Source organism: Balearica regulorum, chromosome 8 (genome assembly GCF_011004875.1).
Source record: "Balearica regulorum gibbericeps isolate bBalReg1 chromosome 8, bBalReg1.pri, whole genome shotgun sequence".
In the NCBI taxonomy this organism is placed as follows: Eukaryota; Metazoa; Chordata; class Aves; order Gruiformes; family Gruidae; genus Balearica; species Balearica regulorum.
Window position 1 is genome coordinate 7140125 of NC_046191.1, and position 14751 is coordinate 7154875.

The window sequence follows — 14751 nt, forward strand, 5'->3', positions numbered from 1 at the left end:
TCGCACTGACTTCACTATACATTCAGAAGTACATCTTGCCAGGATTTATAGAATCCAGTATTACAGATTTTGCAATTTTTGTTTACCTACACAGACTCTCTTGAGGTAGTGTTTCCATTACTACTATACACATTATTTTAATATTTCCTTTGAACCCCTTTAGTAGTTCAACATTAATTTTTTATGCGCTTTGTTTTTCTGGAAAGGCTTCCTTAGCCTGGGCTAGGAAGTGCCAACACCATGAGGTTTCACTGCCAAGAAGAGGTAGTACTGTGCTGATCACCGAGAGATTTGCCTTACACAAGCACTTGCCAATTTCTTTAGGTCAGCCTCCAGCCCTGCCAAGAGCCAGGCGGGCTGGCTCTTCTCCCCTGAGACCTGCGAAACCGCCAGCAGACACGCTGGCCAAGATGCTGTCCCCAGCTGCTGCCGGGGCCAGCTTCCTAGCCAAGGTCAAGGAGCCAGGAGCCATTTCCCCCCAGCGTCCCTGTTTACCACAGGTTGCTTTGTGTGGAGCACACCCGCCCTTGTCTGAACGGCAGGAGCAGAGGAAGGGCGGGGGGAAGTCCTGGGGAAGGGGGGGAAACAAGGCCCAGGCTGTGGTGTGGGGCAGACCCTCCAGGCAGGCCTAATCGTGCTCTATAGGGCCTGCGGCCTAGCGTGCGTCGGGAGAGGCCTGGGATGAAAAATGAGGGGGAAAAAAAAGGAAAAAAAACCGTAGCGGCGGGGTGTGTGTGTGGGGTGTGTGTTAAGGAAAAAACGGAGCTGTTTATTCTCACACCCCGGTTTTCTGCTGTGCATTGGGGGAAGGAGGCCCTGAGCGCCGGGGAAATGGGAAGGGGGCGCCCCCCCCAGCGGAGGGGCAGTTCTGAGGCGCAGGGGGATCTCCCCCGGCCGCCAGGGCCGCCCCAGACCGGCCATGGCCAGCCAGCCGCCCGCCCGGCAGCGCCGCCCGCCCTCGAGGCTCTCCCTCCCGCCCTCGCCCCACAATGCATCGCGCGGCTGACATGGCGGCCGGGCCGGACTGAGCCACTGGCGTCGGGGCCTCCAGCAGCTGGAGCCGGGCATGGCGGGGGCGCAGCCCTGGCACCCCTAGCGCCGCAGCCAGGTACCGGGCTCCAGGGGCCGGGGGGGGCTCCGCCCAGCTTCGTGAGCCTCCGCCGAGGGGTGGGGGTGGCTGGGCGCGCTCTGCTCTCTCGCTCCCGAGCGGGGCGGGGGGGAAAGCGGGCTCGGGGGGGGCCTGTCCGCGCCGGCGCCCCCCGCATCAGCCCGCGGCTCCCCAGCTCCGCCCTGCCCCGGCTGTCCTGCCTGCGCCCCGCCTCGACGGCCCATCGCGGCCTCCCGACCCCATGCTCGGGCAGGGTGGCGGTGCTGGGGCTGCCCCGCACACCCGGCCCGGGGGCGCCGGTCGTGGCCTGGGGGGTGGCGGGGGGCGGGCGGCCCCAAGGTCAGCGGGGAACCGGGGCCGGCTCCGCGGCCGTATACAGGCGGGCGGCAGTCCTGAGGGCAGTGCCCGGTGTGCGCCCGCCGGGGTCTGCCGGGCTGGAGGCTGGGTGCACGCAGCTTCTTGTTCTCACGCCCTGTGGAGTTAAGTCCTGGGGGGGGAGAGCCCGTTGCAGTTGGTGAGGCCACCCGGGGAAAAGCCCCTCTGTCCCGGGCTGCCCTCGCAAACTGCATCCCCCTCCACCCATTCTTGCCAATGCAAGAGGGTCTTCTTTCTGTGGGTTATGATGTGCCTGAAATGACCCAGAGGCATCCCTTCACCTATGTGCTTGTGCTCTTTTGTTGGCTTGTCTTGTATACAAATACAGCTGAATGATTTTTCTGCTTTTGCAATATGTTGCAGTTTGCCAGTTGGCTGAATGTGTCATATTACCTGAGGCCTTCTTGCTCTTAAGGTTGTTTCTGGGTATATCAAAGGAGAATGAGCTGGTAACATGCAGAGAAACAATATAATTGGGTTTAGGTTAAGGTAGGGATTAGTACATTAAAAAGATAGTTGTATCTCAGCATGGATCTAGTAAGTTTTTTAATATTCATGCCACCTCCACGTCACTTGGCTTCCTGAGCACTGTGCCCTGGATTCAAGAGTCATTGCATTTGCTTGAAAATAGAGGATAGGTGTTGTTTCTGGTTTTGTTTGACTTGTGCTCCCAGTTTCAGTGGATGCTTTTTGGATAGTCTCATCCCAGATAGTTATGATGTAATTATTTCCGTGACAAGAAAAGTAAACCTGCCGTGGAAGTATGGCTTAATTACAGTATCTGGCAGAAGACGCTCTATTAGGAGTGAGAGGTCTCCTTTACAAACATCAGTTTTGCAGCAAGCTTTTTTAATAGTTTTTCTACTTTAGTGAAAATACCTTCATAAAATGAATTTGGGATGAAGTTACCGTTTCCTAGAACATATGTCTTGGGTTATGTTCCCAGAAGATAGGTACAGAGGGATAAGAAAGTTCCTTCTGTCTTCTGTTCTTGCACAGAAGACAGCTGGGACTTTTCTCTCATACCTCACCTAGCAGAGGAAAAGAAACTGCCGGATGCCATGGGGCATGTGTGTGGTGTGCAGCATTTACCTGGTTCTTTCTCTGAAGGGAATTGCTGCTACGGGAAGAAAGAGAAAAGGGAGCAGGATTTCCTCGTGTCCTACTTGAAAGCAAGATATACCTGGGGAGCTCCTCTTAAATGTCTTGTGGATCTGCTTGTCAGAGTAATGGTTTTGGATTGTGTATTCATATTGATACCATAAGGCAGTTCTTAGTCCATCTTGAGAGTATATTCTGGTTTCTAGTCGTAATGCTTGCTTTTGAAATCTTACAAAGCATTTCTAATAAAATAACTTTATTTTTGTCCGTATCTTAATGAAATAATGTAATACTGGTACTGGCTTGTACTGAGAACTCATAGAAAGAAGAATCCTGCGATTTGCTTAGTGGATTAATTTGCAGAATGGAAGCAATCCAGGGGAAGTCAATGTTTCTGATGCTTTTGGCACATTAAGACTAACAGGGTATATTGTTTGATAAATTGTTTAATTGCACATAAATCATAGATCAGTAACTCTTAACTTAGAAGTACTAAAAACTTATTACCTAAATTTAGTAACAATGCGTATGAATCTGATTTTACTTTTTTTTTTTTAAACCAGAGATGCAGGTATATGTACTCATACTGTATCCTTGCCTCATCATTTTAGTTCTAATGTTTTAGCAAATCTTTGGAAAAAACCCAGTTTATCTGATGTTCTTAGCTGTTTGGTTTTTTTCTCCTTAATGTCTGTTGATGTATGAAATAATATTTCCAGCAAGCAGTCACTAAGATTTTAGGTTTTGGTGTCAGCAAAGCTTGACTTGGGAGTCTGAAATCAGTTTTGTTTTACAAACTGTTGTGTGCAGTCTATGTGCCAACTATATGGAAGTATTCTTGATAACTTTTCTGAAGTACTGGTGTTCAGCATCTTTCAGTAGTGAAAGTGCTGGATTCTGGTAAAGCAGGCATAAGGATACTGGTAGAAGATCCATTTGCTTTAGCTGTAGTTTGTGAACTAGTTTGTGCCTGGTATGAAGTCGTTCAAAGGCTGTCCCTTCCTCAAGGATTGGAGTTTGGGTGAAGGGGTCACTATTGTTTACATACAAGATCCAGATACGCTAAATAAAAATACAGCAGTATGTTTTTGTGGCATAAGTGCCAAGTTTAAATGGAAGTTTAAGAATAAGATGGATAAATTGAGTTTAAATGCATGGCTGCCATTTAAGCCAGTTTCATGATCAATTCAGGCCTCTGGAAGCTAGTTTAGCCTCTGAAAGTCTTTAAACTTATACAGTGCTGTACTGTGTTTTTCCAGCCTCCTCACCTGTATGGGTACAAATGTTGTGTGTGTTTGTTTTTGAAGTTAGAGCTACCTTGGATCAGTTTCCTGATCTGGTTACAGCATGTATCTTACAGCATACAGCGACATTTGAGGCAGGTGTACCCCTCTTCTGGCCTCAGTGCTTGCTTAAGTCGATTGTGAAATGTTTAAAGGACTATTACCGTAAAACCTAGGATCAGAACCAAAACATACTAAAGCATTAGGAATCTTTACATGAGATACAGAGGTAAGGGAAGCCATTGTAATTTAATTGCACAGCTGGTGTGACTGAGAGAGGATGGCTTTTCCTGGGTTTGGAGTGGGAGTCATCAGCAGTAGTAGTTTCAGAAAGTGGTAGTTCTTGGTGTTCAGTGGCATGCCTCTTTCTTGCCTTCTCAGTGAGTCATACTGTGTTGCAGAAAAGCCAGCAGGTGTCAATGCAAAGAGAGAATAATCTGTAACAAACACATCTTGTATGGATCTCCTATCCGGCATACTCTGCTCATTTCATAATTTAATTGCAAGATATTTGCACCTACGTATGTTACTACGTTTTCTATGAAGCAAAGCCTTTCCTGTTACTTCCGTTACTCAGTGGTACTTTTGTAATTCAGATATAATCCTGTTACAGTTATATATATACACACACACTTGTTTATTGAATGATTGCTCCTTTGAGTTTTCAATCCTCCACATTTTTAAATACAATATCAGAGCTTCCTGCCGAGTTAGGTATCTTTGCTAAGCCCAGAGTGCTAGTTTTGTTGTGTCCCTGTTTTGTGTGTTAAATTTTGTGTACACTGCACTGGCTTCCTTCTAGATAGGTTTTGGTAGTAGTATACTTACTAGCCTAAATTCTATAGCCTGTAGAAACAGGAAGATCTGAAACACTGTGTAGCACTTCTATTTGTTACTAAGAATACCGATGGGTTTATTGCTGGTGGAGCCTGAGGCGCTTTCGTGGCCAGTAATCTCTGATAGTTTTAGTTTTAAGTAGTTTGGAAAAACATCAAGGGTTGATAATAGTTTGTACTAAGTTACGTCTAGTTCGTCATAAACCAAACATAAACGTGTGATAATTTTTTTAAACTATTGGCCTACAACACCGGAGAAGCTTGAATGATTCGTAGAAGTTCTCAGACACAAAAATGGGCCTAAGGCTGTAAACAGTCCAGAAAAGAAACACCCCCCAGCACATTAGGGCTGTCTCTAGACATTACCTGTGCTGCAATCTGAGCAGAGCACAGAAGATAACCTTTCCTTTTGTTCCTGTCTGTGGCTGTAACCTTTGTTTTGCTGAATTTCCTTTTATTTTTGTTGCGGAAGTTCAGCTGGGCTATATTGGTAATCAAGTGGGGGGACTGAGGTTAATCACCCCACTTACTGGTGGAAGGCTGGCTGGGAGATTTGAGCTTAAAGGACAATCATAATGAGAGAGACAAAAGCAGGCCTCAGATAAAACACAGGTCTCTATCTCAAAGGAGGGAATGTGTTATAGAAACAGGGTGATAGCAATTATGTTTGTAGTACTTTTGCTGTTTATATTTAATCCAGTACTCCCTGGGGAAACAAAACTTATGAGACTGTTCTCTTTCCCTTTGGTTGCTCATCTACACTGTTCTTACTTTTGGACATTTTAGCCAGTTGGGACAAAATTTTAGAAGATATTTGAAGTAATGTCAAAAGATTGTTGAGTTTCTTTATGTTTTCTGGAAAAATCATGCCTCAGTAGAGGAGAGGTCTCTGATGAGGGGAAAGCAGGAGGAAGTTATATTTCCTCTTAGGGAGCAGCTAAGAACCAGTCAGTGTGTATATTCCTTCGGCTACAGCACGTGTCCTCTGCTTGCCCAACAGGCTGTGATCAAGACTGTGACAGAGGAACACAGAATTAATATATAGGAGACCAGGTATATTCAGTTCTGCTGCTATTGAAATGATTAAAAAAGAAATAGTTTGCAAAAGAGCAACTCGGAGTGCAAGAGTTCACAGTTTAACTTGGCCTTCATCTTTGAAGAGGCCCTGTTATGGTAAATCTGACCCGAAATGTATGCTTTTGAAGGAGTTAAATACGATTGAGCAACGTGAGAGGAAGGAGTGGAAGGGCAAATGGGTAGAAATATCTTCTTGAAGGTTTTGGGGTTTTTTTCCTGTTTGGAAGTAAGCCTTACCCTGCATTTTTGCAATTCAAATGCATAATTTTCTAATGCTATTCTGAGAGAAGGAGCAAACAAAAGAAACTGGCAGAAATGAAAGTGAAACAATCTCGTTCCTTCGTTTCATGAGCCTGAAATGAATTCTACAGTAGTCAAATTTAAGCTGATTTTAAACATTTTTAATTTGATGGACGTATATATAGGCTTAATAATTTTCTAGAGTTTGAGGTCAGATGGTATCTTGCCTGACCTCAAGCTGTTGTATTTCAGCCAGATTATTTTTCTACAAAGTGCCAGGAGTTGAGCTAGATTTCAGAGGAGTAACTGGCACTGTACATTCAGAAAGCAGGGGAAACCAAGTCCCCTGTAACACCGGGATATTGAATAAATGAAACATGCTGAAATGATTTAAACAGGTGAATCATAGCCCAGTTTGCAGACACAGGTGAAAAACTCTGTTTTTGTTGCCAGCCTGCCTGGAAGCAAATTCTTTGATTCCAGGTCTGGCAATTTGGTATGAGCCTGAGCTTGTGCGTAAGTCATGCCATCCATCCAGGTTTCTAGAAAGATGCCACCTCAGCACTGATTCACTCCACTCTAGTGTTTTGTTTCCAACCATGTTATTCTTCTCAGAGGCACTCCTTTCCCCCCTCCTATTTCCCTCTCTCATGTAGGTAGCCAATGTCTAACAGAGGAGGAAGGATCTTTTTGAGACTGTCTTGGATTTAGTAGTAGTCTCTATTTGGTTTATCATGTTAAGTTGCATTAGCTGGTTTACTTTGCAGTTCTTTGTGAGATAGTAACGTGGTTACTATTGAGTATGTCACAACAGTTTGGGTTTATTTTTTGTTTGCTAAATCATTTCAGTATTAAAGAGCAAAAGAAAAAAAGCAAAAAAAAAAAATCCCAAAGTACAACAACTTTATTATTGCACTTGCATTTCAGATTCTGAATTTCATTGTAGAACTCTTAACTTTTTTTTTTTACAAAATATTCTTGTCTTAGGAAATTTCATGACCTGTCTATATTCATATTTCTCAGGAATAAAGAGTATATCCGTGCTTTTTAACCTTAACTACTTGCATTTGATTACACTCATTCTCTTAATATGTGATGTTATCACAGTATTCAATTTATTAGTTGGGTTATAAAGATAGTTTTTATTAGCAGTTTCCTTAGTTGTTTTTCCCCATCACACTTGTACATTTGATTAAAGCTTATATATAAGTGTGTATTTTATTGGATGAGATCAAATCATTTGAGCCTACATTAGAATTTTTGTGGATTTTTTTAAACCTTCTCGCAAAATACGAATCTAACAATGTGACACTTAGAAAAAGCAGAGCAAAATGAAGCCCTGCTTTTCCTCCAATGCTGGAGTTTCATGATAGCTTTAAGCTGGAAGTGGTGCCAAGAGAAGTTGTCCCCACCCTACTACTTGTTTGTTATTGCCAGCTCCTGCTCCTCCTCCTTCCTTGTGCCAGCTTTATGTTAAGCTGGATTGGTTTTCTGGTTTTGTTCACTGCAGAACTGCACAAGGGAGGGAGCAGCCTGAGGAGTGCGAGTAAGTAGCCGGGGTTGGAGAAAAGGTGTTACCGCTCCTGTCGGAGTTGGTGCTGACCTACGCTGCTTTTCAGTGAACATGGAAGTGTGGCCTCAGCATTCTCCAGTCCGGAGTTGAAGGGTGATATGGATGTCAGAAATGAACCAGAAATGGAAGTGGAACTGATGCGTGTGTGTGATTTTTGGGTGTTTTTTTTTCCCCCTCTTCAGGTTGAGCAACTAAAACATAAGGAATAGTTCAGAATTTGAAAAATCCTACTCTCTCTTTTTTTTTGTTACATAAAAAAACCTTCACAGTAGAGTACGGTTTAAAGGTAGTGATGTCCTGTATGTAGCTATAACATCTCACCAGTCTATACTGGTGGTCAGAGACTAGAATAATTCAGACAACCTGTGGGGACTCCTTACCACACTGAGACTTGAGTAATGCGGGTAGGCAGTAGTTTCTGCTGCCAAGCTAGTAAGAATTGCTGTGGGAAAGACTGACTACAATCCAAAGGCAAATACTATTTAATCTTTTTGATTTTTGATCTTTAACTTTTGGTCTACAAGTAAGAGCCAGGTATAATCAGTGTTTAATAGAAAATAGTTGTAATATTAACTAAATGTATTTGTGACATAAAATACTTAGCCTTTGGAATGAATTTAGTAATACATGTTTGTTTTCTTTTATATTTTACTGAAGACTTTGATGCTGACATTAACTTCATTAAAATTCTTGTAGGTTTTGTTTGGGTGTTTTAATTTTTGAAAGATACTATGTATTTTCAATTATGTCAATAGAGGCTTAAGATAACCATTTTTAGTATGTGCTTTGTGTCTTGAGGTATTTTCTGATTTCTGTCTCCTTAAAATGAGAGCGAGATAGTAAATATGTTATATAGCCTGAAAAAAAAATACTGTCCTTTATACTGATAACATTCAGACAGGTGTTTTTCAACCAGACATTTTAATCTGATCCTTCCTTCTAGTACTTATTATTTAAGTACAAAAGTACATTGTGATACTTCTAATAGTTGTAATTCATTGACTTTTCTGTTATTTCTGTTCTTCACTAAATGATAAGCTGCTTTAGATGGGTTCTCTAAAATCCAGAAATTTCCATGAATCATGCATTTACCTACCAAATATGTAGGTGGACACATAAGAGAGAAACTCTGTATTCCTGAACTCCATATCTTGCTGTGGTTTTATAAAATTTATTTTTGTATATGCCTAATACTTCATTCTCATAATTTTTATTGCTATTTCAAGGCTATTTAAAAAAAAAGTAAATCCAAGTTCTTGTTACAGATTCCCCCTTCATTTCTGTATCTTCCTTACAGACAGACCCACTTACTCATGCTCAGCTTCCCATTGGAAAAACAATCTTTGAGTTTTCTCCAACATAAAGCTTATATGATATACCACCTAAAGGACTGAGGTTCAGCTAAGTAATCTGCAGCTAAACAAAGTATTTGTGGGGGATTTTTGGCTAAGCAAAATCTTATTTAATTGATGGCAGTTAACTTGTATGAGAATTGTACGTGTCAGGAATGTGCTTAAGTATCTGTAGATACAGGTTATAGGCCAGGTATATTGTTAATACTTTGACCTATATCTCTCAATACTTTTTTTAAAATCGGTTAATAAGATGGAGCTTGCTTGCTGGAAACTGAATTAGTTTTCTCTAGTGGCTAATTTGAGCAGTATGCTTATTGAATGGTATTTTTTAGATGTGTTAATTTTTTTTTTCCAGCATACTTGCAGACATCTTGGTTCTTGGTTTTTTCAGAAAGCCAAAAATAGGAAGGAAAGAAAAAAGCAAGCTGTTGGCAGGTTTGTCACTGAAGTGTTTTTTACCATCTTCTGCCATTTTTCATCTCTTCATATCCACTCCTGTTTTAAACAGAAGTCAAGATAATAAAAATTTTCATGAGTTTTACTTTAATACGGAATGTATTATCAAAATTCAGTTATGCCTGTGGGGGGAACATCCTTTGTGTAATAATTTGTAGTTACACTCTTCTTTAGAGAGGTTTATCTTAATGTGTTGTCTACATAGAGCTTTGATATTTTTCCTTCAGATTAAAAATGTCTATCATTATTTCTTCAGTAGACAATCAGCTACGATCCTTGCCTGCACAGTGGATTTAAAATCAACTGCAAATTGCTGAAGAATTGCACTTCAAGTGGTCTCAAGAGACAGGAGAAGCAGGTCTTCACTATAATGGAAGAGGCCAAGAGCTCAAAGAATGGAAATCATGACCCAAGGAAGTCTGTCCGTCTTGTCTGTGAGGAAGGCAAAGCAGTCAAAGTTACAAATAATCAAAATTATAAACATAATAGAAATGACAAATCTGTGAAGGATGTTGGGAGAAGTTCTCCAAGTGGGAATAGCAGCAAAAAAAGTAAACAAAATGATGTTTGTTCTGAAAAACAAGGAGAAAATAAATCATGCAAAGTAAATAGTTGTGTTCCTGGAACTAAAGATCTGGGGTCAAGTGTTCAGGATCGAAGTCATGGAAAAGCAAAAAAATTTTCTCATTTATCATCAGCAGTGGAAAACCTGAAACAGACAAAAACTCAAGCAGTGGGAGAAAACTTTCCAGGCTCCCATGTTTCAGGGAATGGGGTCCGTACGGAAAGCTTAACAGCCGCACAGAAAGGGAAACTGGTGTTGGAAAATCCACTGGGAGTTCATACTTTGAAGACTAGTGCTGATCAGGCTGGAGATCCTGGTAAGACTGCTTCAGATCAAAGAAAAATGGAACATAAGCCTGATGACTTCAGTGAGTATTATTCAACACTGCTTTATTCAATTTTCTTCTGGTAAAATTGTTAATGATCTGAAATGGGATTTGAAATGTTTCTATTTGCATATTTTTTCACATGTAGTAAGTTGCTGATTGCATTTAGAGAGAACATAACTATTAATACAAGCATATTGCTTAGAGAATAAGAGATTATGGTAATGACTGTCCTTTTTTCTCATGCCTAAGACCTAAACATCTTTGCAAGATACTTAGTGTGCGTGGGTTTCAGGCAATTTTGTGAATATAGTGTCTTGGAAGGGGAGGGTCCTTCATGATATCATTGCCACTTATGGAAATGCCAGCTATTACTGCTTTTCAGAAAGATCAGGGGAAAAATCTGCAAGAAACATTGTGGATTTTTTTTTTTATAGGTAGGGGGAAATATTTACCTTTTTTTTTCTGTGATTGCTATGCTCTTTTTGTTACTAAAAACGTTTAAAATATGTTTTGGCAGATGGCTTTTCAATTTAGGGAGTTCTGGAATACGTACCATCCATCAGTGGTTACCTTTACGAGTGTTCAATTCTTACACATATTTTTCGATTTCAGAATTAAATATATGGATCAGGCTTTGTCTCACTTCAGGTTAACTCCTTAGTTCAGGATTTGTCACACTTTTTCAGAATGCAGTTTTTTCTACTAAGAACGCTGTTTTAAGACAGCATGCCAGTACAGACCTCCTATTTGAAGTATTTTCCACTATTGCAACACCTACAGGAGTTGCTTGTATGGAAATACTAGGAAAATATGAAAGTGCATATTTTTTTAGTTATCTTAATAAAATTTAACAGGAAAACCAAGTTGAAATGGCAGAATCCTGTGATCAGTTGGCGCTTTGTAGACCACCATCATGTACTGTAGGGACCATCTGTCACTGAGAAACCAGGACTTGAAAACTTGCTCAGTTTTGATTCCTAGCTAATCTGGGGGCAGAGATCTCATCTGAAAGGAAAGAAAAAATTAAAAAAACCAAACAAATAACCCTCACTTTTGCTGGTGTAAAAACTACTGGAATAATTGAAGGTGTAGATGTTTGTACAGATTGGTGGACTATGAACAATTCACAGGCATCTGGAGGAACTGGCCTTTCGGAATTGACCTGCGTGTTTGTGAGTAGCAGCGTTCCAGAACTCTGTGGTTGCTAGCCATGGGTGGCAAGGTGTTCAGATGTAACTCCAGCAGCCTTCTAAATCGAGGGCTTGAAATGCCTGACAGCTGGCTCTGTAACATCATTTGGGTGAATGTCTTTAAGGCAGTTCTATGACTGTTTCCTTAACAAAATGTATTGTGTAAAAATTTTTAAGCCTAATATTTCTTATTTATGTTACAGTAGAGCATCAGGATCTCGTGTACTCTGTTCTGCATAACAAAAAAAAACCCTTTCTTGCCTTGAAGAACTTAATAGAGACTGTGAAGTTATGAATGAATCTACCTTTTTTTTTTTTTTTAAAACTCTTTTTGATAGCACTCTTAGTAGCAGACCAGTCTCTGAAGTCTCTCCAAAATACTGGTTAACATACTGAAGAGATTCTAACATCTAAGGTGATTTTGGCCAGCCTTTGGACAAAAACCTGGAATGTCATACTAATTTGTGTCCAGCTCCTTAGTGAGATGCTCTTAACTGGTCTGTACTTTCAATTTTCCTCTCCTTGAGTTACTCTGAAGAAAAGAACTATTTCTTTCTCTAGGTAAAATAAAGAATTCTGAATCAACTAAAGAACATAATTTGGAAACTGATTATTTGGAAAACACCACTGCTATTGATGAATCTAATCTGACAGCTGAACAGCAACTAGGATTGAAACAAGCTGAAGAACGTCTGGAAAGAGATTATATCTCCCGACTTGAAAAAGTAGGTTGAGTTATTTATCAGATAGAAAGGAAAATGGGTGTCTTCTTTCATTATCATCACCATATTTCTGATTGGGTGGTATTTCTGCTAGAGCCTGTTGCCTCTGTTTCTTTCTTCTTTATATTGAATCACTTTAGTGATCTAAGATACTATCCCTAGTAGTTGACTAGTCATTCATCGTGGCAGATGATATGGATTGGAAACTTAGTGTTCCTTTTGTGGCACGTGTAGCCTTTGTAGAACAGTATTTTTTAATTTTACAGACCTAAAGGTTTACAGTTCCGTTACTTACCTAAGATTTTCTAGAAAGTCTGGTTACCTGGAAACTCAGAGTACAGGATCAAAAGGAACCTTGCACTGTCTTCAGTATATTAGCCCTCCACCAGTCCAAGTCACCTATATTGAAGATGACTCCTTAAAAATGTTGGTCTAAACTGTTCTTAATATTATCTCCATTGAAACAAATGTCAAAGTCATTATAGGTAACCTGGAAGTTTTTTTAATGTCTAATGTGTCTCTTGCATTAATCCCTCATATGTTGTCCTAGGAAAATAAACAAGTTCATTACTTTTTAACCAACTTTCTACATATTTGAAGATTATTACCATTCCTGCAGTCTTATCTTCTTTAGATTCACTGTTCTTCAGTCTTAGGGTTTTTTTAGTTACTGGTTCATCTTGTTGCTTTCCTGTAGGCGTCCACAATGGAGCGGGTGTGCAAAATTGGGCATGCAATTTCAACTGAGGTCTTACACATAAAGAGGAAAACTAACTTCATCTGTCTGAAATACAGCATTTGTGTTTAGGATATCTGCTGTTTTAGCAGCAATAGGATGTTGGCTTGTGGTTTGGCCAGCAGTGATCCCCAGGTCCTTTTATTAAGAAATACCCAATCAGGTGTTCCTAGCCCTGTATTTTTTGCAGTTGATAATACCGAAGGAGGAATGATACTTTGCTTTGATATTATTTAAATGCAGTTATTTATTCCATTTCTCTAATTTGTTGTGATAACTGAATTTTTGTCATCTTATGTCTTCTGTAACGTCTCCCAGCTTTGTACCTTTCGCATTTGTAGTCAGCCCATCCTCTATTGCATTTCCTAAGTCTTCAACAAAAATATGAATGTTTCTGGCCCCAGAAGGTTCGCTGTTGAAAAATCTTGGCACGTGCTTTTAGACTGGTGGTGAACCGGTCTAGATATGTGTGTTTCGAGGACAGTTTTCTGAGCAGTTTTGTTCCCACCTCACTGTTCTTTATTTAGATAGTATTTATGGTCTCCTTTTGAGACTGATACTATGACAAGTGACAAAAACTTTGTAAAATTCAAGACACAACATCTGCTGCTGCTTCTTCAAGCCCTATGATTTTATCTTATAAAAAGCAACCCTAAAATTGGTTTAGTGCAATTTGTTTATAGCAGATCAGTTTATCACCTGTGACCTGTTTTTATGTGCTTATTAATGATTTAATTTATTACAGTATTTTTCTGGGTGCTAATTCTGACTGGTCTCTAATTCCTTGGCTCATCCACCTTAGCCTTTTAAAGATAGCCTTAAGTTTCTCTTTCCTAGTGATCTGGAACCTTCCCATTATCTGTGACTTCTTTACAGTACAACTGGCTCTGAGATGGATTAGCTCCCTGAATATCCAAGCACAAATTTCATGAGGTCTGCCTTGTTTGGATGCATCTGTCTTACTCAAGTAGTAGTCTGGTTTGGTTGGGGTTTTTTTTGTCTTGCTATTTTGAGTTCTTGCCCCTTTCATTGGTGTTAAGCATAACTAGATACTTACAAAAGGCTTGACAATAAAGGTAAAATAAAAGGCATTACATGATCCATGATTCAATCTTTCTAGCAACATCTGTTGACATAATACTGCAGATCAGTATTGTAAAGAAACACCAAATTCTTTTTAATATTATTGCTGATGTTCATTCAGCTTTAGAAGAGTGGTAAAATATTTTTGATTTACTTCAATCATAAGGTTTCGAATACTTGAATCTTCTGAGCTAGCCAAGTGTAACTGTCTGTAAGTTGTTCTCCAAACGGATGTTTAATTTCATCTTACTAGGTATCTGTCTCATAGGAAAGAAGGATGAAGAGAATTAGTAATAAAAGCATAATGACAATGTTATTTTAAAGTGATATTTACCCTGCAGTTGGAGGATATCAGACCTTCTTCCCCCCAAAAAAAGCTAAAGATCAGACTCAGTAAGTGGAAAAACTTGCCCAAATTTAGCAGTGGTTTAGGTTTCCGTATAGTGAGTAGTCCAACTTGGTGTCTTAAAATGGTGTTCTCTGTTCATTCATTGTTATGTCACTGTTTAAACATCTGGTATTTTCAGTATACTTTTTGGTTTTAGTAAATATAGATGTATTAGAATTAGGATGAAAATGATAAGTAGGGTTTTTCTCTCTCCCAGTTATAACTGATAGCAGCTATTGGAAAAATGCTAACAAGTCTGGAGGAAGATGAAGGCTTTTTGTTGGGGCCCTTTAGTCTTTGCAGTGAGCATATCAAAAGGTTTCCAATCTCTATAG

The 14751-nt window shown here is 40.3% G+C and overlaps 1 protein-coding gene across 5 annotated transcripts in view; it reads left to right on the forward strand.

Annotated features, from left to right (window-relative positions):
• The first annotated feature begins 851 nt into the window (after positions 1 to 851).
• TUT4 (terminal uridylyl transferase 4) overlaps positions 852 to 14751 on the forward strand; it is a 49168-nt gene continuing 35268 nt past the window's right edge. For 2 of the 5 annotated variants that reach the window (XM_075759398.1, XM_075759402.1), the window contains exons 1-3: positions 852 to 1108; positions 9661 to 10336; positions 12049 to 12212. In XM_075759398.1, coding sequence (XP_075615513.1) covers positions 9775 to 10336; positions 12049 to 12212 — 726 coding nt within the window. In that variant the 5' untranslated portion in view covers positions 852 to 1108; positions 9661 to 9774. Of the gene's footprint in view, positions 1109 to 7530; positions 7567 to 9660; positions 10337 to 12048; positions 12213 to 14751 lie in introns of all 5 variants that reach the window. The other 3 variants (XM_075759400.1, XM_075759401.1, XM_075759399.1) reach the window with 3 other exon arrangements.